We start from the raw sequence: 27885 nt of genomic DNA, 5'->3' as shown, positions 1-27885 counted from the left end.
TACGTCACGTGCACGCCTCAAGCGCGTGCTGGAGTGCGTGTGAAGGAGCTAGAGCATCGTTACCGGAGAGGGGGTGTGCTGATCTTAGTGGTTTTTTAAAGGACTGGTCAAAGGAACTTTTTGTCTTCACATTTTTACCAACTTCGGTTAACAATGTCGCATGCTGGTGCACAGAAGGTAAAATGTCATATTATCTACGATATGCAACAAGTATCTAAGATGTCATGTTGTGTTTTAATCCCTTTGTAATTTGCTAACTCGAATAACGTTTTTAAAAAGTATTAAACAAGCGGAATTACTCTGTTGTTTGTCCTTTTTGAATGAAGTGTAGTTTTACTGTCAGTGACTCTATCTATCTATCTATCTAAACAGGGCAGTCCCCTGACTTTGGTGTTGATGGTTGCGTCTGCAGCCTTTGGAGGAACTCTTCAGTATGGCTATAATCTGGCAATAATGAATGCTCCAACAACTGTAAGTTGTCATTGCTTGCCTCTGTCTGCATGTGGTTGTGTTTGTGCATTCATGTAGAAGTAGATTTCCAAGCGTTAGCAATAAATGTTGATTAATCAAGCAAGCTATGTTGCCTAGTGCTTGTTCATTGGTGGATTAATGTTGGCTCGTTGAAAATAATATTTCCGAGACTACAGGCTAGACCTAAAATATTATGCAATATATCATGTTGTAAAATAGCACTGTATGAATAAAATGATCGATTTATTTATCAGCAATAGCATTTTAAAGTGTAAATAGGTTTTAAATGCAGATAATACTGCTGTAGATGCACCTGCTGAGCATTCAAACATGACCAGAGTGGTGAATTAAAGCTCCAGTGGGGAGATTCGTCATGATCATAGAGCAGAGTGAAATGGATACTGATGTTTCCTAAAGACCTTCAAAAGCGAAAAATAGCATCACCAACAAAACAGATTATTTCTCTGTTGTTTTGATGAATGTCCAGAGTAGCTAAAGGTGGGTAGGTGTCAGACTTGTACACTGTGGTACATTTGTATGACAGTGTACAAGGGCCACTCTTAAATAATAAAAAAATGAAAAGGATTAAATTTTGAGGAAAAAGACACTTTCAATTTTTGAGATTAAAGTCATAAATTTACGACAAACCAAACTCAGAATTTTTCACAATAAAAGGTGGTAAATCTATGAGAAAATAAGAGAAATTTTCCAGTTAAAAAGTTGTAATGTACAAGGGAAAAAACTGTTAAAGCATTTAAAAATATATATATATATTTTTTTTTTAATCTGATTTTTTTTTCAAGATTAGATTGATACATTTATGAGAACTAAAACTACATCAAAAATGTAGCAAGATGTTTGCTTGTACCAATACTGCATTTGAGAGCTTACTCAAATTATACTTCTTTCTGGGAGTGAGCCATAAAGAAATACTGTGATTTTGGCCCAGAAGTATCAAATTATTGCTAGTGTCTGGTGTTAAGAGACATTAATTTAAAGTTGGGTGATTCAGAAGACAGCAACACACTGACAGCATCTGGAAGATTGCTCTGATTCAACCAGTGTTTAAGTGAAGTTTCTCGCAAATATACTACTTTTTAATATGGATCATTTTTCAAAATTTGTGAGCTTTGTAGTTTTAAAAAAAAAAAACTTTTCTCATAAATTTACAACTTTTTAAACTAAACAATTCTGAGTGTGGTTTCATGTAAATTTAGGCTATAATAAAGGATTTCTTTTTAATTTTTTTAGGTTTTTTTTTTTTTTTAGTTTTTTTTTTTTTCTCGAAAAATGTCAGATCCTATATATGTTTTTTACTTTTTAGAGTGGACCTAATAGGACTTTGTACATTTGGCTTTATTTCCTGAAAGCCATTTTTTTTTCTTTTGTGTTATAAAAAACAAACAGCTGACAAACTAGAGCAAACTGGTAATAATGATCACAGCAAGAAGGAAAACATGTGGAGCACATCACCAACTCTGAATTTTAATGCTAATATTATTGTTTTATTATATTAAAATTACTTATTTGACCTTGTGCCCCTGGGGTTTTCCTTATTTCTGATAATTTAATTCTCTAAATTCTCTCCATGGTATTCTGAGTCTTTCTCTGTTAGCTGTATGGATCATTGGATTTAAATGACAAAAATATACACAAACTGACTGACCAAGAAATGAACTTTGAGGTAATAAGTGTCAGCTTTAAATGCTGCTCTGTTTACTCATGTATGCACATGTTTGGTTAACTCAGTGATGCTTTAACATGCTCGTCTTTTTTGACAGTTTATTCAAACCTTCGTCAATGAAACCTTCCTGGAGCGCTGGGACATCCAGCTTGAGGACTACCAGGTGACCCTGATCTGGACCATTATTGTCTCCATTTTCTCATTGGGGGGCTTAACAGGGGCTCTAATCGCGGGACCTATGACGATACGCTTTGGAAGGTAATCAATGCAGAAGATTCCCAGATGAGATTTTCATTTCAAGTTGCAGTCAGTTAATGATATACCTTTTGTAATTTAAGTCTATGAATGAATTAAGAAATTGTTCATTTACCTTGATATGTGTAACGTGCACCTGCACATAAAGATGGATTTAGTTTAACCCTCAGATAAACACACATGCACAAAGGTTGCACAAAATAACTTCAACCTAAATTAGAATAACCATTTTTATCCATTCATACTTTACAACGTAATGACATTGATGTTTTTTTTTTAGGGTCAGTATTATGGTCAATATCCTCCTTTCCGGAGGATTTTTAAATGCTCATAAAAATGTTTACTCATAGTTAAATTACAAAAATAAAACACTGTAAAAGCTGGTCACTGGAACTTTTTAGACTATTTTCAGTCAAGGACAAAATTATACTGATTATGCTACTATACTTTTATTTAGTGTTGTTTTCCAAAATATGAATACTGTTACACAAGGGATATTTCAAATGTTGTAGCAAACACTTAACTGACTTCAATTTTATTAAAGTTGTTAGTAGTTCTCCTGAGCTGAGTCAGGTCCACTGGAAACCTGTCATAACAGTAGGGTGATCAGACTTGTCTGCCAGAGAAAATAAAACCTGAGCTTATAGTTCGCTCTGGTTTCCCAGCAGGATGCTTTTTGTTAAGTTGACTTAAAATACTACAGCGATAACATTACATCACAATGAAGGAACATATAACATTGCAACAGTGTTGCTCATTGATATGTTTTTACTAGCTTTTTAGACAAAAGCTGAGCTTTATAGCACAGAGGAATAAGGCATATGTCAGGCTTAAACCACACCAAAACTGCATGTTTAATATTTTAGGAAAATAAATGTTGTGGATTTACTGCAAAAAGTAAAAATTAAAAGTTCTTTGGAGGCATCTTTACAGACCATATTGACTATTTCTATTTACTTTTGATACATCAAACTCCTACCATGCTTTAGCTGTCAAAACATATTACTTGCACATGTACAGGACAAAATCACCAAAGAGATAAGAAATACTTCTTTGTCTGCAGGGGTTCAAAATCAGCACAGACAAAAAGATGCCTACATGAGCTTAAAACTGTCATTGACCCCCAAATGTCCCTTATATTTACTTACTGTGTTCTCCTTTTTAACCAAGGAAGAAATGCTTATTGCTGAACAACATCTTCCTCATGACTGGAGCGCTGTTAGCTGTGACGAGCAGAGCTGCTAAGTCTTTTGAGATGATCATCATCTCACGTGTCCTGGTTGGAATAAATGCTGGTATGTCATTACAGTCAGTGAAAAATTTATGTTTTTTACCTCCAACACTGTCACGTTACGGAGAAATTCTGTAATGCTATTGTCCTTTAAGAGACTGGAATGAGAGTTGATAATGTGGTGGAAAAAAGATGATATAGCCTACAGATGAACATTTATGTTCTGCAGGAATCAGCATGAATGTGCAGCCCATGTATTTTGGTGAAAGTGCACCAAAGCACCTAAGAGGAGCTGTCTCTTTGTCATCAGCTGTTTTCACAGCATTTGGTGTTGTGTTGGGGCAGGTGGTTGGACTGAGGTATGACAATGTTTGATATACATTAAAATATCTAATGAAGGTTTAAGTATTTTTCACAGTAACTGTATTATTCATGGACAGGGAGATTTTGGGCAGTGAGCCTTGTTGGGAGTATCTCCTGGCAAGTAATGCCATCCCAGGCCTTGTGCAGCTCATGACCCTGCCATGGTTTCCAGAGAGCCCCAGATACCTGCTCATCGACAGGGGGGACAAGGAGGCATGTATTGATGGTGGGTATAACAAGCTGTGCTGGACAGTTAGTACATATATTTACCCAAGGATGCAGCTATGGACTTTTTTTTTAACTGAGTGTGAGGACCATGAGATATAGGAGGAATGATTACACATTATGCTGCACCACTATCTCAATAGCTATGCATATGAGTTCAGAGATTTTGTAACCTCATTCTATTTTATCCTAAAAAACTATATCATTATCATTATCATCATTTTTTTTTAATTTGTTGCCAATTCTGAAAGTTATTTTTGGGGAAAAAAAGCTAGTTTATGCCATTACTCCTTATCCCCATTAGCAGTTTGTCAACTCTGTCAGTTTTCTGTCAACTCCATCAGATGATCACTTTGTTCATTTTACAAAAGACATTATCCTCTGTTCATTTTATTCTGCTTATTGCTCAAAATACCAGCCAATCGTATGCAATAGTTTTTCTTATTTATTTAAAAAGCTTAGATTAGTATTGCTAAAATTAAAAAATGTAAAAATCATTAAATTCAGAAATAAGATACTACAAGTGAGATAATTTGATTAAAAATGCATTTTATTGCTAAATATCAGGAATTAAAACAATATTAGTATAATTGGTTATTGTATGCGGGTATTTTAACACAAGAAAACATACATACAAAACATACGAAGAGAGATACTTGGTTGAAATACTTCTGGCGGCATTAAAGAGGCTAAAAGAAAGTGGACTGACTTGAAATCCCTCCACAAAATAAGAGGTGAATGGACTACTATAATAGAGGTTAAATTTACTACTGTTTCTGACACCAAACTTCATATTCTATATTTGTTTTTTGTCACTGGGAAAAAAGGCAAATAAAATATGAGTTTAAAAAAGCTACCCTTCCTGGGTAAAACTGTAAGCTACTTTCAAAGAATTTTAACAGCTTTTCTCCCTTGTTATGTGAAATTCATACATGATAAAAGACATTAATATCTTTTAGTATCTACCTGTGCCTCTGATTACATAAATAAGCCACTGGTGCTGGATTTCACTGGCGTTTCATTTTGAAATAAGCATGTCAGGTTTGTCTTGTAACTCTGTGAAGTGCACTCAATTCTGCATATAAAACTGTATAGTATAGCTATGAGATGACCACAGAACAACATGACACCATCAGATAATGACACCATCAGAAAGTGATGTAGTATTTATGATGTGTCCTGTTGTCAGCTTTAAGACGTCTGCGAGGCTGTGAAGTCCAGAGTGGCGAGCTTGAAGAGATCCTGCAGGAACAGGCTGAAACCAAAGGCATGAAGCCGTGCAAGCCCTGGGAGTTGTTCACTGATCGCTCTATGCGCTGGCAGCTCATCTCTGTCATGATCATCAGCAGCGCCATGCAGCTCTGTGGAAACGACTCGGTAAGAAGAGCCGGCCCACCCTCTGAAAACAAAGGCTTCAATGTCATAATCAGGGAGAGTTTTGCAGAGCGTTTTGTGTCTCTGATATGTGATTGGGTGTCTCTATAGAAAAATTAGTTATGTAATCCACGTGGATCAGTGTTAGTGATACCGTGCAGAAACAGTATCTGTTGCTCTTTGGGCAAGTTTCCCTCCGCTCAGTCAGGTGGTTGATTAGAAATTTGAGACAATCCATCAGCGAGTCATGTTCAGGTGTTCCTTACGTCCCTGCAGGTCATATTAATAATGTACACTGGAGTCTAATCATCAATGCTTCCTGTAGTTTACATGTGAAGACAGCTCATTGTTTTAAATGTGACAATAGATATTTTTCAATATCACATTTAAACTAATAGTTGTTCCAATACTAGTTGCCTGCTCATCAGAAAAATGCTGATGTAACACTCTGATGTTTCTAAGTTTTTTACCCAATGCTTGGCAGCTTTGGGAGGGAAACAGGGTATTAACATAGTTGCTCTTTGTACAAAAAAGCAGACATAATCGGCTTATCGGCTGGAGTATTTGTAATGATCCTTTGTAATGAGTCCTTTTAAGTCTATTAATATTCTCTTTTTTTCCAGATTTATTTCTATGCATCATATGTGTTCAAAGAGGCAGGAATATCTCCTGGTCAGATCCAATACATCACCATCGGCACAGGGACGTGTGAATTTACAGCCTGTATAATGTGTGTAAGTATCCAAGGCTGAAACATGTTACATAACCAGCTAAAATCAAAGAGGGGGAGTGTTTGCATTCCTCTCAAAGATTTAACTCAGGCTGAGAACTAATCTGAACTTCAGATAGAGTAGGTTTAAAATTTCATTTCACAATAGAAATCACTTTCACTCATGATTACACTTAACACAAAATAAACGGAGGTACATTTTACCTGGTGGCCGATCTAGTGTTATGGTGTTGCACCAGATGAGATTATTGTGTAAACAAACATTTTGACAAGAAGAACTTATCATCAACTACATTTGTCCAAGGGCCAGTTTTTCCTAAGAAGACACTTTGGGGCCGAACTTTCAAATAAATGAATGACATTTTAAAAAATGATATAACTAACAATTTCTTATTTAAATAATTTTTTCTTTCAAATGTACATAATATTTAGGCTCTAATAGCAAGATCAGTACCTATATCATAGCCAGCCACAAGGGGGCGAATGAGTTATTTTGGCTGAATATTTCCAAGACATTCAACACTGGATTTGATGCTAAAATACTGTGTAGTGATGAGTAAAAAATCCAAGCAGGAAATTGCACTCCTAAGAAGCTGAAGCTGATAGTTAACAGAAAACTACAGTTTTTTTTTTTTTTTAATCAAGAATGGACTGATTAATATGTGTTTAGCATGCATTATATTTACTAGTAACAGCTGACTGATGGACTTCTGTAAAATGGATGAAATATAAAGTCATTCCTGCTTAAACTGTCACGTACTTAGTTGTTTTTCAAAGCTGTAGGGAGTTTATTATAAATAAGATTCCTGAAATACCACAGAATATTTTTTCTCCTGCATATGTTCTGAATTTGATAATGTTCTGGGGGCCAGAAGGGAAGATGTGGGGGGCGTGATGTGGCCGCCAGTTGATTATCACTGGTGTAAATGGTAAACGTAAAGACAGCCAAAATAATAACGGTATCTTCATTTGTAATGGCCTGATAGGTTATAGGAGCAAACAGCAGCACCAATGGCATTCCTTTAGACCACCATCTGCTGCACAAAGTGTCATTTTCCTTCTGACCAGGAGAGGAGCAAGAGGTAGCCAAGGCCAACCAGAGCCCCTGCAAAATCTTAGTAGCCTCCCCAAACTCCTTAAAAAGAGTTCCCCTTGGCAGGCATTGCCTCGCCATTTAAGCATATCCAGTCTCCAAGCATATCTTAATTGACAATGGATTGGTTTTACCAACTCTAATATCCTAAAGGTGAGGTATATGAAAGTGTATTTTGCATACACCTTAACTGCTGTTTGCTTATCAGTGGCAGTTACCAGAAGTTATTTTCAGTCATTGTTTTTTTCTGAGACAATACACCATGAGAAGCAGCACTGTAATAAACACAGCAGCAAAAAATGTTTAACTGATTGGTCAAATTAAGTGAAAATATCAAATCTGCGACAACATTTTGGTTAGATTGGATATTCGGTCTACTAGTTCGGATGAACCTCAAGCTTCTGTGGTGCAACCAAACAATGACACAACTTCAGTTACGTCTTTAAAGTAGAGCTAGTGTGGACCTAATGCCATAACTTATGCACAACTGGTGCAACAGGCCACTACAGCACAGTGGTATTTTTGCATGTGATCTTTAATAAATCCTGCAATTAAAAAAACGTAATTTTTTTATTATTATTATTAGAAGTAGTAACAGTTCAGCCCAACTCTTATGTGTTCATTTTGTTTTACAGAACCTGCTGATAGAGCGCAAAGGTCGGAGGTTCATGCTGATGGGTGGATTCATCCTCATGACAATCTGGGCGGTGGTCTTCACGATTGCTCTGTCTTTTGAGGTACAGTTTTAAAAATCACTCAGCCTACATATTTTAATCATGTATGTAGCTTTTCATTAAAGAAAACAATCATGTAAAATCATAATGGTGAAAATGTTACCAGTTTTCCAAATCTATTGTGTAGTATGCACATCAGCTTCATCATTTGTGTGTGAGAACAGGACATCCACTGATGTTCCCATCAGTGAAACATTTCAGTGTGTCAGTTGGTCCACTAGGAGGCGTCATTAGTCAGTATGTGTCCTTAACCTGAAACTCATTCACATTAACAACCTTCTCTATGCACTCATAACTTATTCAGAGGCATTTTAACAACACTAAGTTGTCTTCCTGCTGTCTTTGCTAATTGTTTGCTTAACTGCTGTTTTGAACAGGTCTGATTATTTTGCATCTGTCTCTTTTTTCCTCCAACATTTTTCTGCTTTGTAGAATTTAGCACGGATGTAAACAGAATATACAGATATACCACTGAAATGTTCATATAGTGAAGAGTTCTTAACTTTGACCTGTTTCTTATCTTCTTGCTCACTGTTGGGTTTTTTCTCTCCTCCTAACATGAAAACAGCACTACATATCGTGGATGCCGTACCTGAGCATGGCGTGCATTTTCACCTACATCCTCAGCTTTGGCATGGGACCAGGTCAGTGTAGCTGATTTATATTAGAAGTGCTTTTAATTGAAGACACTAAAAGTCTTAATATTTATTATTCAAAGTTGAAATAAACACCAGTCTTCTCTGTTATGTCACCAAAAAAATGCATCACAAAACTTTGTTAGTACTGGGTGGGATCACTCTGTTTGCTATGAGCTAGTTATAGCAAATAAAAAAGTTAACATCTTCAGAACAGTATGAATAAATTTCCCCTGTGACTTTAAAACATTAACTTGATTGTTACGGGGCCATTTCAGACTCAAATGAGTCATAAACACATTTTCTCTTTGCACATATAAACAGCTGATACCATCAACGCTCTCTTCAGAGCACATTAAGGTAATAAACACCCATAATAGCTTTTAGGGTGCAGTTTATCACTCTAGCTCTTAGATGCTTGCAGTATATGACAGGAATAATGTTTTATAGCATTTTCCATACATGCTAACCATGAACAATGCTAAAAACACAAAGAGGTAAGGTTGACAGAATTTTTGCATATTGATTTCTTTGATAAAATGTGTTTTAAAGTAATAAAATCTCAATTATTTTAATTGATAATAAAAGGGCAAAGTACCAAAGCTGTAAAAAAAAAAAAAAAATAGACCAAAAAAAACCTTAAAATTGTCAGTAATTTTTAACCAAAAGCTGCTGCAAGCAAAGGAGAGCGCTCACTATCTAAATTACACAAATACATTGGCATTGTTTAGTACTGACAGGTTACTAATGTGTGTATTTATGTAATTTAGACATAGTGCAAGAGTTTGGCTGTTATGTTAAGTCATACATTCATCAACATTACATTATAGCCCATTATGTGAATAATATACGTTTCTTGCCATGTTATTAAGAGTTATTAATGTTGTTTGATTTTTTCCAGAATTCTTTCTCAGTTTGAACATCTGATATTATGACAGCCCTATAAAGAGATAAACATAGTATTTCTAAACAGTCTTTTTGAAGACTTGGGCACAGATGTTCTAGTGGTAAAAGCATGCCCTGTGTGCATGGGCAGCCCAGTTTCAGGTCTAGCCTGTGGCTCCTTTCTCTCTTCCACTCTTTTATTTCTGTTTACGACTATATCCACTATCCTCTCTGAATAAAGGCATAAAAAGCCCAAAAATGTAAAGGGGTGAAACGTGAGTTTAAGAATGAACTGGTAATTAATGCAGTTAGGCTAGTTTGATAAAAGTATGAGCCCTAAACTTGATCCAAAGGGGTAACTGGACTTTGTTGAGGTTCTTGAAGATGCTTCCCTCCTCATCCAAAAGGCCTTTTCAGAACTGAAGACAGGAGAGGCCTTTTGGAGGACAGGTTAATGTTTTCAAGAGCCCCAACTAAGTCCACATGTCCCTTTCAAACAAGCCGCAGAGAACCATGACCTGGATAAATGAGGATCTATACAAACACAAAAAGCATGAGGTTTTATCAAGAGTCTGGCTGTAGGTGTTAGTCACAGTTTTTAGATAGAACAAACATTTAAGAGGTTTGTATTAAGACAGTTAAGCATGTTATGTATCTATTCCTGTTAAAGGATTTCTTAAACTAACTGTGCATAATTATTAGATGGCAATTAATTGTGATAGTGTGTAATAAAGTGAATGAGTGCTCAGTGTGTTTTATGTTTCCCCTCAGCTGGTGTGACTGGCGTCCTACCTACAGAGATTTTCAACCAGGCCGCTCGGCCCGCCGCCTACATGATCGCTGGCTCCATGATGTGGCTCAACCTTTTCATCACTGGAATGGTTTTCCCTTTTCTAGTGGTCAGTCCATCTCTTTATCCCTCAGCTGTCAGCATCTGTATACATACAATTTCATACTTCCATACATCCATTTAACAATCGTGGCATCCATATGTTGCAATTTCTTCTAAAATTATACTTCAAATCAAAGTTTGTGTACAGTAGGCACTTCAATTTTCATAAGTTCCTGTATTATCTGGTCACCTCTTAGCTTGGTAGCAGTGAAACTCAGCCTTTCTGTGTTCATTCTTTCTAATTCAAAGGAGCCAATGTTATTGCTCCTTTGAAAATATACTCCTTCGACTGTTATCACTCAATATCTGCAGACCAAAAATCAGCCACCTAAAGACCTACCTTATTGGACACTACCATGTCTTTGTATTTTCCTTTTTTTTTCAAAATTTTCTTTTTATTTAGAGTTCAAGTATTAAACATCCTTATTTGGTGTACATCATTTCAAACCAAGACAAATGGATAAAAAAGAACAAAAACATGAAAAAAATACTCTCAACTTTGCAGGGAAGGGGGTCATATCTTTTTTTTCCTTCAGAACTCGCTTAGCTTCCAAGTATTCCTTCCGCCTTTTCAGTATCTCTGGAGCATAGTCATGGTCTATATACACTCTTTTCTCCTTGAAAGCAAAGCCCCTTTTCTGCCAGGTGGCCTTCATGATGTCCTCTTCAGTCCGGTAGCTTGAAAACTTGACCACCACTGACCTCAGCGGCACGTCTCTGGAAGGTCGGGGACCAAGAGCCCGGTGTGCTTGATCAATTTTTATGTCCGTTGCAGGCAGGATTTCCATCTTATTCCCGAATAATGCCTCCATGAAAGCACTCATAGAGGGGGAATTATCTTTGGATCCCTTGCAAATGCCGTGTATCCTAATGTTATCCCACCTGGATGACCCTCCTGGTCTGTGAGCCTAGCTTCAGGATGGCTCTGAACTTTTAATAGCTCCAGCACTTTACGGCTTTGTCAATCCTGTGGTTTGTCTTGTTAATTTCTTTCTTGATTTCCTTCAGCTGTACACTGTTTTCCTGCCGAAAGTCTCCTAGTCCTTTGAGAATCATCTCAAAATTCGCCATGTTTTCCTCTGCATTTTGCTCATCTGAAGCGAGCTGGCTAGCGCTAGTGCTGTCCTCGGTTTCTTTGCAAAAGCCTGACTTTTTCTGTCGACTCCTAGGCATACTAACTGCCCCTCTATCATTTGAATAACTTCAAACACGTATTAGGCCAGTTTGCAGGAGCTTCGAAAATTTTCGAGCTTCAAAATTAGGCTGCTGCTCTCATTGCCGCTCGACCGGAAGTCCCTGTATTTTTGTGTTTATTATAAAAAAAATCCATCCAGATATACTGCAGCTGTTTATTCCTTCAGGATAGAACATAAAACACAAAAGAAAATTACCATAAAGCTCACACTCTCAGATTGTTTATTTTGAATGTCAGTTGATTTAAATCAAAATAGCAATTCCAGTTCATAGTCCTAACATGTGAGGGAAATTTATGAATTTTTAACTAAACAGAGTATAAACATGAAATAAATGTTCTAAATATTTTAAATGCTTACTTAACTGTAGTCACCCACTACTGTTCATTCTTAAACTGAAGAAAAGAAATAAGGTCTGAGTGTCAAGATGAAGTAGAAAGGTTTTACTTCACATAAAGCTGTACTTAATTGCCTGGTTACTTATAGTTAAACTATATATTAACTGTCTTCCATCAGTTTGACACTTCTCTCTGCCTTTCTTCCACAGAGCGAGTTGAGCGAGTATTGCTTCGTGCCTTTTGGAGCCGTCTGCCTGTTGTCTGCGCTGTACATCGGCCTGTTTCTGCCTGAGACTAAGGGGAAGTCTCTGTCTGCCATCACCAGTGAATTTAACAAGCTCAACTTCAAAGGCCAGGAGAAAAACTTCCCCTCACAAGCTCAGTATCAGCTGGGTGAAGTGTGTCATTCTACAGCCTTGTAAATGGACTTTATTTCTTTTGTAAAACCTCAGACACATCCACAACACTGCCTCTCTTTGACCTGATCTGCTGGAAGACGTCATGCAGAGACTGACAAACACATGGTTTAAGTTATGGGTGGGAACTGTGGGGTAACCTACACTACTCTACAATATTTAATGCATTATAGGATGCGTGATTTGTGTTTGGTGATATACAATATAAATACATGGTCCATGGTACAAATAATAACATCATGTTATCATGAAATTTGATTACTTTAGGAAAATAAAGTGTCGTAAGGTAAAGTGCAGGATTAATGTATTTATGCTCTGTACTGTGGTGTCATTTTTACCTCCGCTGTCTGTCAACTTCTTCTTTGGCCATTTAAGCTACGGTTCATTTTACCCTCATTCATAAAAACTGTGATATTTAGTATTAGGGACTCAAAGTTAGGACGACAGTATGTTGCAGCGTTTTGTCCTACCCCTGGTTTAAGTTTCATCCCATATAAACTAAACTGTACCCTTGATGATATAAATGCAAAACTATTCGATGGACTGTGGCAGAAAAGTAATTCTCTCATATATGAGGTGATGTGTTTTATTCTGTCAGATGAATTTAAAATGGTAGCTGAAAACAGTTAGCCTGAGTAGTTATCCACCACCACACAACACATTTATTTATAATTTTTTTGTAGGTAGAGAATGAAGAAAATTTGTCTGTTTTTCTTGTTTTATCTGTACAGAAATGTATTAACAATTCCACTGTCAGACTGTGATTTATCCTCCAACTATGAAGGCCTGAGGTCAACGGACTCTGCACATTTCAATGTTTCAACAACCTTTAGGATGTGAAAAGGAGGGAAATAATATTAGTTGGACAGAAAAATACAACAACTGAAGTCACTTTTCATTAAAAAATGTCTTTATGTCAAACATGTAATGCTTTTAGTAAGGACTTTAATCTATTTTTACATGAGTGGAATATGTGCAATAATTATTTTGTTTGTTGTAATTTTTGATATCATTATCAACCTATGAATGAAAAAGGTGCCTTTCACAATGTAACACTACAATAAAGTCACATAAAGTCAAATTTGTGTCAAAAGTAATGATATTTTTTAATTTTATATACTTACTGATGCTTTGATTGACACATTTTGATTCTCTGTACATCCACTAATAAAATTAATCCTATTAATCCAATTTTACCTCTATTTTGGATGAAATTATATGACAGCAGGCTGGTACTCATAATTCTATATCAACTTGTTTCACCCCTTTTTTTCAGCGGTTCCCCACTTAAATGTGTTGTAATGCTCAAAGTAAAACACTGTCTAGCCTCTATACTAGAATCTTGTTAACTTGTTCCTTAGGTTCCATAAGAAACAATTCTAGCATCATTAGCACAATTACTCTAAGTCCTCTTTAAAATATTATGATAATCAGTTTACAGCAGATTGCATATTTTGCTTTGGTCTTTATAAGCTCTATAAGCTCTATAAAATAAAATAACTACAGTCATGGATGAAAATATTGGCACCCCATTGGCACCATTTCTCCCAGAAATTGTTGCAATCAACAAATGTTTTTGGTTATAGCCTTCATGTGCATTGGAACAACACAAAAAATCCGACAAAAAAAGACAAAATTGACATAATTTTACACAAAACTCAAAATTATTGGTACCCTCAACTTAATATTTGGTTGCACAACCTTGGAAAAAATAACTGAAACCAATCGCTTCCTATAACCATCAACAAGCTTCCTACACCTCTCAACTGGAATTTTTGACCACTCTACTTTTGCAAACTGCTCCATGTCTCTCAGATTTAAAGGGTGCTTCTTGCAACAGCAATTTTGAGATCTCTCCATAGGTGTTCAATGGTATTTAGATCCAGACTCATTGCTGGCCACTTCAGAACTCTCCAGCGCTTTGTCTCCAACCATTTCTTGGTGCTTTTTGAGGTATGTTTTGGGTTGTTGTCCTGCTGGAATGCCCATGACCTCTGATGCAGACCCAGCTTTCTCTCACCCTTCCCTACATTGCGGCCCAAAACTTTTTGATAGTCTCAGATTTCATGATTCCTTGCACACAGTCAAGGTACCCAGTGCCAGAGGCAGCAAAACAACCCCAAAACATCCTTGAACCTCCACCATGTTTGACTGGAGGTACTGTGTTCTTTTCTTTGTAGGCCTCATTCTGTTTTCTGTAAACAGTAGAATGATGCGCTTTTCCAAAAAGCTCTACACAAAATGTTCTCCCAGAAGGATTGAGGCTTACTCAGGTAAATTTTTGCAAACTCCATTCTAGCTTTTTAATGTTTCTTTGTCAGCAGTGGGGTTCTCCTGCCATAGCGCTTCATCTCATTCAGATAACGACGTATGGTCCGAGCTGACACTTTTGCAGCCTGAATTTGTGTGGAAGTTGACTGAGAATGTTTATCCACCATTCCAACTATCCTGCGTTGCATTCTTTTGTCAATTTTTCTCTTCCATCCACGTCCAGGGAGATTAGCCACAGCTCCATAAGTTATAAACTTCTTGATTATATTACGCACAGTGGACAAAGGAATTTCAAGATCTCTGGAGATGGTCTTGAAACCTTGAGATTCTTCATATTTTTCCACAGTTTTGCTTCTTAAGTCCTCAGACAGTTATCGGCTCCTCTTTCTCCTCTCCATGCTTGGTGTGGCACACACAGGCACACAACACAAAGGTTGAGTCAACTTTTATACATTCTAACTGGCTTCAGGTGTGATTTTTATATTGCCAGCACCTGTTACTGCCACAGGTGAGTTTAAATGAGCGTGACATGCTTGAAATAAAATGATTTACCCACAGTTTTCAAAGGGTGCAAATAATTTTGTCTGGACCATTTTTTGAGTTTTGTGTAAAATTATGTCAATTTTGTTTTTTTTTCTTCAGTTTTTTTGTGTCGTTCCAATGTACATGAAGGAAATAAACATGTGTATACCAAATACATTTGTAATTGCAACAATTTCTGGGAAAAATTGTGTATTTTCTGGAAAAATTCAAGGGGGTGCCAATATTTTCGTCCATGACTGTATAACCCACTTCTTTGCCCCCATCCCCCGCCAATGTGTCATCCCTCTGTCCTCTCCTTTCTGATCAGAGTGAGAAGATAAACATTAACGCTAATCTTATCTTGTTATCTTCTGATCCTAATGAAGCCTTGTTAATATTTCTCTACCTTTACGACTGTCATAAATTGATTAGATCACAGACAAATTACAGATCAGCTGTGCTCTGTTTCTCCTGTCTGCCACACAATTTAAAAGTGGTGGGGGCGGTCTTTCATGGTAATTTCCAGTTCAACGTTAGACTCAGTTTACAATGCTGCTGCTCTGCGTCTATGTACTGATATTGCAAGACATTTTTCACCTCACTGAGAAATAATGAGACATTTTAAAATTGTGAGATCATGACACACCCCTAGTCTCATATCTTCTCACTATAACAAAGTTACCTTATCTCAAGTTAGTTATAACCTTCATCATCATGCCATTTATTCATTGATCGCTTATTCATCATCTATTTATGATAAATAGTAGAAAAGAGGATCTTTGTCAGTGTTTTTACATCCAGAGGAAGAATAATTTCTGATGGAGAAAGTAAAACTTTGAAATGAGATTATCAGTAAAAACTGATTTATTTAACTTCCTCTGAGAAAGGAGATGAAATCCAAAGTTCCTATATAAGGTAAAGTTGAATGATTTATTTTGTAACAAAATGTTGAGATACTGAAGATAACTCATTAGCCATTAGAAGAACAGCGTCTCAGCTTTAAATATTTACAAAATGAACTTTGCACTAATGTTCAAAAAATGCAGGTAAGGTTTTTCAGTTTCCCTGCAGATTTTCACAAGAAATCCTAGCTGCAGGACCACTAATCTCTGACAGCCACTCTCACAACCATATCTGAGATACTCTATAGCTCAGAACAGAAATACACACACTAAAACAGAAAAAAAACCACTGAAACTTTGAAAATAAAATCAAATTTAACTTCTGTTTACAGTCAGGGTAAGGGTGAAGGTAAGGGTTGGGATACCAACAGTTTAAAGTTAATAACCAGACCTACAAAACCTGATTTCAAAACATTTAATACAGCTAAAAAGAAATCAGTCTGCTTACAGGAAAATAGATTTTCCTCCATGAACACATTCTAACACAGCCAGCATAGCTTACCTAGCTGTCTACGCCATAACGATAACGGTGCTAACGGAGCTAATGCTAAGCCCAAAAGCAGCTATGTCAGCTACTTAAATCCGTTATCTAGTTACATTAGTTTTAGCTAAGTTTGCTAAAGCTCAGGTTGCTAAAGCTCAGGTTGCTAAAGCTAATTTAGCTACACTGGCTTATGTTGTAATGTTAATTGCATAGTTGGTGTTGCTATGTTAGCTTAAGCTAGGCTAATGGAGCTAAAGCAAGGCTTTGTTTGTGTAACTATTTCTTAAACAGATCTATACATAATTTAATCCCGGATTAGACCTCTGACCTTATTCTCTGCTTTATTTATTAATGTTTTGTAGTCTGTAATGTTTGCAACATGGTGTTTCATGAATTTTACTGCCAGACTTTGTTAATGAATAAAGTTTAATTTTTTAAAAAACCTTCAAACTGGCAAATTACAGCATATCCACGCTGAGATATGCAGCGTCTCAGAGGATGGTGTAGTCAGGCACAAGAGGAACAAAATTTGCAGAAAAAGAACCCAGGACATCAACACTTCCTGTCATTGTATGTAACATTTTCAAGAAATCATCAATAGTATATGGCTTCATATAATTTATTCTATTGCCAGTGCTTTAATGGTCTGCATACATGTCAGCTGAGCTTCAGCCATGATGGCTGACCTTGGGATCGGTTTGACCTTGACCAGAAACAGAGGATCCCTCTGAAAAATTTTCTGTTTCATAAAGAGAAGAGATGATCCTTTTTAAACATTTTTCTCTTTGAAGAAATTAATCTGCACTCGATTCAGTTCAAAGGTTGTTTTTTTTTTTTTTTTTACTTTTTACTGCTTCAGTCTTGTCATTGAACCCCTGATTCAACAAGAATATGACAGAAAATAAGACAGTCCAATCTTCCTCTAAACCCATTTCAGAGAAGTTTTTCAATTGCATGGAAGTTGAGAGACTTGAGAAATACAAAGAAATTTAGGAAACACAGCAGAAGTGGTTAAAAATCTCTAATTTCAGTCTCCTGTGTTGTTGAAATCTGCTGGATAGGGGAGCGTGAAGGTGATACAGCAGACATGTGGCCCCCAACCCTATCGGTAATGTCTAACCAGAAGGCAGAGTACACCAGCAGGACATTAGTAACTATCACAGACAGACGTTGAATCAAATGCATCATCACCCACGTCAAAACATGACAGCCATGCTTGAACAACATGAATGAACAACTACAGTCCATTGATGTGTAACTTCAGTCAGATATAGGCTCGTCCTCTGCATCCTCTGCAATCTGACATCCACAGAGGCAGAGATGGACGGTGCATCAGGAAAGGTAAGAGATCACTGCTTCTCCACAGGGCTGATTTTGGGAGACAACTTTACTCCAATTTACTACTCAGACCTAAAAGGACAAAAAGGAACTCTCAAACAAACATGCCTGTATTCTTCAATTTTAGTGGATACATATGAATTTCTGCTTTCTTACTTAATTATAACACTGAATAAAGAAAATTGTAGGATCTACTTGTAAAAATGTTTTCACTGGCAAAAAGGAAAATATTTTTTTTTAAAGTCCAGTTAAAGTCTTGCAGTTTATGAACATGACTGGCAAAAAGTTTTCTTTTTTGTCGTTTATATTGTTGTTGTCCATTGTACACTGAACAATGCTCCAATCATGATTTTCATTTAAGTTGTTGAAGTATCTACTATAACTGTAATCAAATAAATATTAAAATGAGACTGTTTTAGACTACAGCACAAAATGCCAATAAAAATATTACTCAACAAAAGACAAAAATTGAGTTTTACCACAGTAAAACGTAGAGACAGAGAATGCATTCATACTCATAACTGTTGGTCCTACCAAAGTTATCTATTGTTTAATGTTGTTTCAATCAAATAAATAGTCCCAGTGAGAGTTAGATAAAGACATTTTTGTTTTATTCAAATGTATAGTTGAGTTACTTTTCAACTTTAATGTTATTTACACATTGATTGATTTGATATATTATCAGCTTAACATGACAATACATAATTATGCCAAAAAGAGGAAAAAAGTAAGATTATTAAACTGTAATGATGTAGTGCAAATATGCACAAAAATGCCCACCTCCAGTCATTTGAGCACAACACATGTGGATAGCTTTTTGGAGTTAAGGGGACCAACTTACATGCTCATAGCTAAAATGTTCAGTTGGCAGAAAATTCTTCTAAGAGAAATTTATATTTCAGTTGGCTTAACTAAAGTAGTTGCACCAACTATTAAAGCTGAGCCCCCTGAAAATGCTGGCATAACTTAACTCTTTATGTCCACATGGCATGTATCTCATATATTTAAGAAACTCAGTATTATGGGTTGTATCAAAAGAGTACCCAGTTCTTCATAATTTGTTCACTCAACATTAAGCAAGTTGGATTTTTCTGACATTGCAAAGCTGATAACATAAAGAGCTAAAAGAAAATGTTTAGACATTAAACAACACATTATCTGAGTGTTTATGAACTGCTCTGGTGGGAGCTTTCTGTACAAAGAATGTAATAGAAAGCAGAGATAATTTTGGCTGCTCTTTTATGTCTATAAGCTTTTTTAATTCTAAGCCTTTAGATTAAAAAGATCTTTAGTTTTAGTCACATTTTTTTTCATTTTTAACCTTTACATTTTCAGTCCTGTTTTAGTTATAAAAACTCCTTACATTTTAGTCTTAACTTTTCGTCCAGGCATTTATCTTCCTTAATAAGCCGAAATAAAATCAATTTGAATATAAACCACTCATAAAAATGCACTACCAATGCTTTGATTTGAAATATACTGATGAAAATACTGCCATAGGTTTTTATGCACAGTGGAGAAATATGATAATTTATGAATGTCCAGCAGTCCAAACACTAACATTTTCGTCTCGTTTTAGTTTAATTGAAGAAAGCACACTTTTTGCCAGAGTTTCTTTCACCAAAGATTGGTTTTAGTTAGCCTTGTCTGCCACATGCAAAAATAACAGCTGACGAACAGTTTTAGTCATCGAAATTTACACTGATACCCAAGCTGAGAATCATATCAGATCTTGATGTGCTTCTAGCTCTGATTTCCTAATGCCAGGGCATTTCTGTGCAGTGCTGAAGATTCCATATCTCAGTCCCTCTAACTGTAAAATATCTTGCAGCTCCTGTAACCAGTCCTCAAACTGAGGGGCTGCATTAGATTGCCACCATTTCAAAATGCTTTCTTTGTCAGATGCCATGACTAAAACCGTCCTTTATTTTTGAGTTTCCATTTTTTTCTAATGTAAAACGTAAATCCACTCATCTCCACCGCATTTGCTGGCAGGAGACAATAAATTTTCAAGTTATGTGAAGATGGAAGTCTTATACAGCTATTCAAGTATTGTTTATATTACTCAATTTCCACATGCTAAGTTTTTTTTTTCTCATGATATTGAGAAATTAGCTCATCAGGTATTGCAGTTATCTTCAGATAATGAGATAAAAAAGACAAACTCTCAAGACAAAAATCCAAATTTACCTCTTATGATCAGATAAGGGAGTGAAATAAATGCATGGTTGTATGACAGCAAAAGACTACCATACTGAAATACAGCGGTAATGTAGTTCACAGACATCTGTAAGCAAGGGATGAAAATAAGGCCTAATGACCTTGACATTTGACCTCTAAAATGTGATAATTTCATCCGTCAGTTGGGTTTAAGATTTGTGCAAATCTTGATAAAGGTTGTTCAAAGGGTTCTTGAGATGTATATTCATATGCAAGGGATAGACATGAGGCTAATGATGTTGACCTTTGACCTCAGATATTGAATGAGTCCATCTTTGAGTTGTAGTGGGTTTTTCTGCAAAGTTTGAGGAAAATCCCTTGGAGTTCTTGAGCTATTGGAGGGTGAGCAGTCGAACAGCCCATAAATAAAATACCTTTCATCAGTATGGTGGCTTTATCATATTCATCAGCCTATAAACCTGAGACACTTAGCATCTTATATGCATGATATGAAACTTGAGATCAGTTACAGGACTAAATAATGAGTGATAGTTTGTGACAGTTTGACATCACATCAAGCATCCTGAAAGTTAAACTGTGTGTAAGCTAGAGACATTTCTAATCATTAACACATGTTTTCCTCTCTCTCTTAAATTACTAGTGTCTAGTTTATAGACAGGATGGTTTACTAGCTGAATAAATGATTTCCACTTTACTTCCCAGCTGCAGTACTGGAGGCTTTATCTGTTGACATTGGTGTTGGGAATTGGAGGATCTTTTCAGTATGGGATTCAAGTTTCAGTCATCGCTTCTCCAGCTGTGGTAATATATTCCTATCATAAAATTAAGATAAGCACACAGATGTGAGGGGAAAAAAAGTTGACTCATTTAAAACAGTTTGATCCCCTTCTTTTTTATTTCTTTACAACTGTGCACATTGTCACTAAGGTCAGAAATGTAAAACAACTTGACTTAGCTGCATTTAATCATGACCTGGTCTCTGTGACCTCTCTGCAGCATGTTCAGAGTTTTGTGAACTACACGTGGCTGTCCAGGTACGGGACCCCTGTTGACGATTCTACAAACCAGCTCATGTGGTCCTTCATCGTGGCCATACTGAGTCTTGGAGCCTGGGCTGGGGCCGTACACAGCGGCAGCCTGCCTGTCACTTATGGCAGGTACAGACATTACAAACACATCATGGTTATGTTTGATAAATATTCACATGGGATTGAACCGGTTTATTATTAAAAATTGAACACTGATGTGTCTGTTTTTCAAAACTCTGATACCAGCCATGCATGAAGGAGATGAAGAAATCATTACACCACACAGTGTGAAAATAATCTGTACAAGCATCAAAAACTTAAAATGTGAAATGACTGGAAAATTGTTTTGTTGTCAAAAGGCAATAACCATTTATCAGCAGGGTTTGCTGTATTGAAATGAAGGTTTTGGCATCAGTCCCTCGGAATCTTTCAAACTTCATCTGGAAACAAATCTGTTCAAACTAAGCAGCAACCTCTGATGCTGACAAATAAAGTGAAAAGACTTTGGAGTTGCCATGAAAGCCTTGTCTAGAAAGTTAGTTTTGATGGCAGAAATAACCATCCATACAGAGTGGAACAAAATACTTTTACAGAAAGCTATTCAGGAGTTGAATCATTTTTATAACATCAATTTTTCACTCTATTCTTTGTTTCTATGTAATCAAGTGTGTCTTGATAGCACCCTAAGCATTTCGGGAGAATGCAGCAGTGGAAGGCCTGAAGGTGCTCCACTTGTAACATATTTTTTCCCTCACTATGTGAATTTAATCTATAAAACAGAAATGCTGGTGTACTGTTTAGTAAACATACCTTATGGTTAGTTTTTTTAATTGAAAGCTGTGTGCCACAGCTGTTCTGCTAAGCTAGGCTAAGTGCCTGCTCAGTTGTAGAGCCTTAATATGCATTGAATAAATATATCTCTTCTCATATGATTGTGACAAAAACTGGGAGCATGTATTTTTCCAAAATGTTTAGTTTTATAGAAGTAGATTTTACAGATCAACAAATTGGTACCAAAAATGCACAAGTAAATGACAACATCCCTTACGAACTTAATCCAAACAATGTGTCCTCCTCCAACGAGGCAGAGTCTGATGATCTAGGGGAAGACCCATTTATATCCTTGGTGGAGGTCACTGAGTTAGACCTAGGGTAAGAGCCAGAATGGGCTGGAGAGACTATATGAATTGGAAAGTGTTGCAGGGGGAGAGGGATGTCTGGGTTAACTTGCTCATCCCGCTACAATCACAACCCAGCCCTGGCTAAGCAGAAGAAGATGGACGGATGCATAGATAATTGGAAAAATCTCAGATTCTGTGCAGTCATTAATTCCTGTTTAATCAGATTGTTTTTTAATCTTTGATTCTGCAGGAAAAAAGCTCTGTTGTTCAACAATGTAGTGGCAACTGTTGCTGCTCTTCTCATGCTCTTCAGTCGCATGGCCAAGTCGTTCGAGATGATCTTCTTTGGGCGATTTCTCTATGGATATAATGTTGGTACGCACTGGTACTGTCTCATTCATGCATCTTTGTAGATGTTTCCTTTTCATGTTTTTGTTTCAGTTTTGGCTTATCTTTTCATCGTGTTTTTCCACAGGTCTTGGTCTAAGTGTACACCTCATGTATATCGGGGAATGTTCGCCAAAGAAGCTCAGAGGCTTCCTGACACTTACCTGTTCAATCTTCATTGGATTTGGAAAAATAATGGGTCAAATCATTGGCATCAAGTAAGAACAGACTGCAGGAGCATCAAACATTTTTTTCAGTGGCTGTAACAATTAAAGATTTGTCTTAATAGTCATCGACTGCCAAATTAACATGCATCAGGAGCACAAAATATTTTCTATCTTATTCGTCTCATACAATTTCTATTCTGATAATTGCCCTTGTTTTGTATTTTCAGGGAGATGATGGGTACAGAGGAGATGTGGCCGTTTCTCTTAGCTATAAGTGGTGTTCCAGCCATTCTGCAGTTTGTGACCCTGCCTTTTTTCCCTGAGGCACCTCGCCACCTTTACATTGACAAAGGAGACACTGAAGGCAGTAAAAAAGGTGAGCGGCCCCCCTCACAATGACTTTCAAGGCAGATGAGGTGACTTTTTGTTTCAAGTGGCAAAGACGTTATCGAAGAGTTATCGATAAGCTTTCGATTAATAGTTATCGAAATACCCAAATCCCATCAGGAAGTCCAACAGTTTCCATTTCATTTCAAAATAAGGCTTTTTTGATAGTTCTAAATGGCTTAAAACTTTTGTAACTTTTGTTTACAACATTCTGTGTTATTCAAAATTTTCTGCCAAGTCAACAGGATGACACTGAGCACACCTGCATGCAAACATCTCATCATAGCGCCCACTATTGGTAACCTTGCAAAGCAGATGGATACGCCTGTCTCCTTGTTTCTCACTGGCGAATCCATCTTACAAAGCTTCCATCTGAACCGTTTGGGCCCAGTTAGAAAGTGACAGGACCAATCAGCGACGAGGGGCAGTACTTTCGGGTGCAATAGAGTCGTGACGTTAACAAGCAGCAGCAAGAGCTGGTGTAGTTATGGAGGAAGACATTAGCGTGGATGCAACTAAAGTGCCAGTTTTATCAGAACTTGACAACATTCCTTCGTTAAAAGAAGAACAAAGAACAGCAGTGAGTTGTTTTCTTTTCAAAAACCACAAAAGCCGAGTACTTACATGTCTGTAGTCGCCATGTTTCATGTTATTCCTCAGTAGCTGCCCACGTGTAGCTTGATAGCGGTTACATCACGTGTTTTGTTGCTCTGTTTGGCTTGTAGAGATGTAACAGACAGAACGTTTACCCAATCACACTCCGAGTTTTTTTCAAAGCCTTTGCCTTTTCTCAAACGTTTCCTATTGAAAGCTTTCCCAGGTTACACTATTGGCAGTGTAAAGTGACATATTAAGGCAATTTGTTGATTCTTCTGTGTTGAAACTTTCGAGCCACTCCACACATGGCAATGTTCATTTCTTTGATTTGTTGTAGCGCCACCTACTGGAAGAACCCAGTTACACCTCTGACATTAAGTCTCCCAACATCCTTTTATTTCATATCATACCTATCAGCCCCACCCTGATCACATCTACAAATTTCATCTTTCTTTGTCATACTGCCACCTGCTGTTGGCAGCCAGAAGTAACTTATATATAAAGTGCAAAATGCTCAACATTTTTTAATTTAGTAACAGTCCTGGGAGTCTACATGGTGTCTCTGCTGTGCTGTTGATAAGTTTTTTTAGTTTAGACTCAGCTTTCTTGGATAAAAGTAAGATAGGCTCTAAGGAAAAAAAGGTTGGTTACCACGATTCTACAATGTTTACACTGGATCAAACATTTTTTTCAACGTGTCCTCATACTTGTGTTGATTTGTATGTAAGCCTTACAGTGGCTGTGGCAGGAGGACGACTTAAAGCAGGAGCTTGAGGACATGGAGAAGGAGAGACAGAGCACACAGGGAGAGAAGAAGAAGACAGTGATGGATGTCCTTACCTCACGCTGTGTGAGGTGGCAGCTGCTGACTCTGGCCATCCCCTGTGCTGGCGTTCAGTTCTGTGGCATCAATGCAGTATGTTCACCTCAGCTTTCTTCCTTATAACATAAATATAAGCTCTCTCCAGTATCATAATGAGATCAGTTTAATGATTGTTTATTTTTCATTCTCTACTCCAGCTGTATTTCTATGCCTTTGACATCTTCCATGAGTCAGGAGTACCTGAGGACCAGATGCATTACTTGGCCATTGGCATTGGGGCTACTGAGCTCATCGGTGTCACACTATGTGTATGTATCTCTATGAAGCAGAAAAAAACTTTCCTGAGGAAATTTCCACATTAATTGAAAAAGGACCAATCCCTTGTTATACAGATGTACAAAATAATGTCACTTAAATTAAGATATGTAAGCTAAAATATGTGACTGCATAAATATTCACTCCCTTTAAAGAGACTGACCTAATTCAACAGAGGTCTGACCAGTTGATGCTAGTAGTCTCACAGTTAGTGAAATTGGGATCACCTGAGTGCAGCTAATGTGTCTTGTAGTATAAAGACACCTGTGTCTGGAAGGTCCAGTCACTGGTGAATCAGTATTCCTGGCTACCATTTCACCATGAAGACAAAAGAATACTCCAAGCAACTCCAGATTAAGTTTATTAAAAGTATAAGTCAGGGGATGGATACAAAAATATCTGAGCTGCAGTCACTTAAAAAGGGCTACTTTGCAGTACAACCCTTGAGTATTAATAAAGGTTGAAAGATTGAATGATCAAGAGCTTGCCGGCAGCAAAGTTAATGTAGGGTTTTTAAACTCCTATGGTGAGATTTTAACTGGCTATAAACTAAAACTGATTTTGACCCTTGAGAAATGAATATATCACTGGAGGATTTTGGTAAATCTTAGTGTCACTTTGGGTTCTCAGTCTTTCCTAATAGATCGTGCAGGCAGAAAGAAGCTGATGGGTTACGGCTATCTGCTGATGGGCATCACCATGTCTGTGCTCACCGCCATGCTGTCTATAAAGGTAATAGCGATATTCAGTTTGCCTCTCTCTTCCCTGCATCCAAAGAGTAAATTTCTAATGTTTGGTTTTTCATGCAGCATTTGAATTCATGGATCCCGTACGTGAACATCGCTCTGATCTTCTGTGTAATCTGTATTTATGGACTTGGACCTTGTAAGTCAGCAATCTCTCACTTGTGAAACATTTTATTGTAATTTTTTTCTAAATCACTAACTTATGATGTTTCTAAGCTGGAGTGTCTATGGCCCTCCCTGCTGACCTCTTCCTACAAGCCTGGCGTCCTTCTGCGTACGTCATCAGTGGGACCATCAACTGGCTGGGCATGTTTCTGATAGGGATGTCGTTTGGCTTCATTGTGGTGAGTAACCTGCTGTGTATCACTGACTTTATATCATATAGAAGCATTTCTGTTTTTCTGACACAGTTTTTTACAATTTTTATCCATACAGGAAGGACTCGGGCAGTTCTGTTTCCTGATCTTTGTGGCATACTCTGTTTTTAGTGCAGCGTTTCTGTTATTTTTCGTCCCAGAGACCAAAGGGAAGACGATGGTGGAGATTACAGAGGACTTCAACAAACTGAACTACAAGAACAGGGCTGCTGATGCTGAGAGGACTGAAATAGATCTTGCAACTAAATTCTAAATGTTTTAGGAAAGTTCTAAGCTATTTGAAAACTTATCTCTAAAAACAAGCTTGTTGATGTTTTTCATGAGAACAAATGTATTTATTAAAAGAATCATTTCATAGATAAATAGAAATATTAACATATACCCAAAAAGCCTGTAAATAAGTATTTGCTTGTAAATATAAAAATGAACAGTTAAAAAATGCATAACATTTTTCTTAATACAGTTTCTTGTTCAGTAGCTATTTATTCTACTTTTCCTTTATTTTTTTCTCTCATTAATCTACACACTGCCCCATAATCAGAATGTGAAAATGGAATTTTAGATATTTTTGGGGAATTTTATTTAAAGAAAAAAAAAAACATTTGACATAAGTATCTGGACCCTTGACTCAGGACTTATTTGAAGCACCTTTGGCAGCAATTCCAGCCTCAAGTCTTTGCATAACAACCTTTGCACACCTTGACTGGGGGAATTTCTGCCAGTCTTCTTTCCAGATTTCAGGTTAATGACTGAGCTTGAGAGGATTCATTTACGATTTTGGATGATGTAATTGCAGCACTTTGACAACACAACAAAAGTCACACTAATGAATTACTCAGACTCAAACTGATTCTCTCCTCCTTCACTGGGGTAAAGGAAATTACGAGCCTTAGTATAGTGCAGTACCATACAACCACGGATGAAAGTATTGGCATCCCTGGAATTTTTCCAGAAAATACACCATTTCTCCCAGAAATTTTTGCAATTGCAAATGTTTTTGGTATACACGTTTATTTCCTTTATGTGCATTGGAACAACTCAAAAAACAGAAGAAAAAAGCCAAAACTGACATAATTTTACACAAAACTCAAAAATGGGATGGACAAAATTGTCGGCACCCTCAACTGGGAAAAAATAACTGTAATCAGTCACTTCATATAACCATCAACAAGCTGTAAAGGAGCAGATGTGTTTGGGCACTTGTCACAACATTACCATGGACATGTGTCTTGGCAATCTATATCAATCTGAATTTAAGAGTATATGGGTGATTCTTCAACTATAGTGGAATTTGTGTCCCTGGCAGTATTAAAAAAACAAAAACATAATTATTATTTTTGTCACACTTACTTTACACCACGAGGAACATTTAAAAATGAATGATAGATCAGTTGCTATTTTTTTTGTATATAAAACATTACCTTTTATGTATGGTTTTGGCTATTAATTCCTATTTAAATGAAATATATCATGTGTTTCAAGATATATCAGTATTTCATGTCTTTTTTTTCATAAAAAGAACCCCTGTCCCTTGGGGTCACTGTCATTTCAACCACACACCACAAAATATACCTCTAGGGAGGTTTTTTTAGGGTTTGTGTACTTGAAACCACAGCAGTAGTCACGTGACAGAGGAGCACATGGCTGGACTGGAGAGCAGAGTTAGCTCCAGGAAAGGAATTGACATAAGAAAAAAATCAAGGTAAATCTTTGCTAAATA

General features: G+C 36.8%; 2 protein-coding genes across 2 annotated transcripts; both read left to right on the top strand.

The window, feature by feature from the left end:
- The first annotated feature begins 118 nt into the window (after nucleotides 1-118).
- LOC121507184 (solute carrier family 2, facilitated glucose transporter member 11-like) lies at nucleotides 119-13478 on the top strand. Its single transcript, XM_041783381.1, has 12 exons — nucleotides 119-177; nucleotides 373-471; nucleotides 2253-2413; nucleotides 3581-3705; nucleotides 3871-4000; nucleotides 4082-4230; nucleotides 5419-5606; nucleotides 6227-6337; nucleotides 8062-8163; nucleotides 8729-8804; nucleotides 10452-10579; nucleotides 12313-13478. Exons 1-12 carry the CDS (start codon nucleotides 154-156, stop codon nucleotides 12523-12525), a joined length of 1506 nt encoding a protein of 501 aa, XP_041639315.1. The 5' UTR covers nucleotides 119-153; the 3' UTR covers nucleotides 12526-13478.
- Nucleotides 13479-18018: 4540 nt separating this feature from the next.
- Nucleotides 18019-26418, top strand: LOC121507306 (solute carrier family 2, facilitated glucose transporter member 11-like). Its single transcript, XM_041783586.1, has 12 exons — nucleotides 18019-18039; nucleotides 20920-21018; nucleotides 21214-21374; nucleotides 22617-22741; nucleotides 22842-22971; nucleotides 23148-23296; nucleotides 24633-24820; nucleotides 24925-25035; nucleotides 25673-25774; nucleotides 25852-25927; nucleotides 26005-26132; nucleotides 26224-26418. Exons 1-12 carry the CDS (start codon nucleotides 18019-18021, stop codon nucleotides 26416-26418), a joined length of 1485 nt encoding a protein of 494 aa, XP_041639520.1.
- The last annotated feature ends 1467 nt before the right edge of the window (nucleotides 26419-27885 follow it).

Source organism: Cheilinus undulatus, linkage group 3 (genome assembly GCF_018320785.1).
Source record: "Cheilinus undulatus linkage group 3, ASM1832078v1, whole genome shotgun sequence".
In the NCBI taxonomy this organism is placed as follows: Eukaryota; Metazoa; Chordata; class Actinopteri; order Labriformes; family Labridae; genus Cheilinus; species Cheilinus undulatus.
This window is presented reverse-complemented; position numbering and strand designations above follow the sequence as displayed.

Excerpts from the sequence above, each read along its gene's own strand:
- LOC121507306 (XM_041783586.1), top strand. The coding sequence starts at position 18,019 with ATGGACGGTGCATCAGGAAAG. Across the intron at positions 23,297-24,632 it reads CACTGAAGGCAGTAAAAAAG|CCTTACAGTGGCTGTGGCAG; the intron begins GTGAGCGGCCCC and ends TTTGTATGTAAG. Across the intron at positions 26,133-26,223 it reads TGTCGTTTGGCTTCATTGTG|GAAGGACTCGGGCAGTTCTG; the intron begins GTGAGTAACCTG and ends TTATCCATACAG.
- LOC121507184 (XM_041783381.1), top strand. The coding sequence starts at position 154 with ATGTCGCATGCTGGTGCACAGAAG. Across the intron at positions 5,607-6,226 it reads AGCTCTGTGGAAACGACTCG|ATTTATTTCTATGCATCATA; the intron begins GTAAGAAGAGCC and ends CTTTTTTTCCAG. Across the intron at positions 8,164-8,728 it reads CGATTGCTCTGTCTTTTGAG|CACTACATATCGTGGATGCC; the intron begins GTACAGTTTTAA and ends ACATGAAAACAG.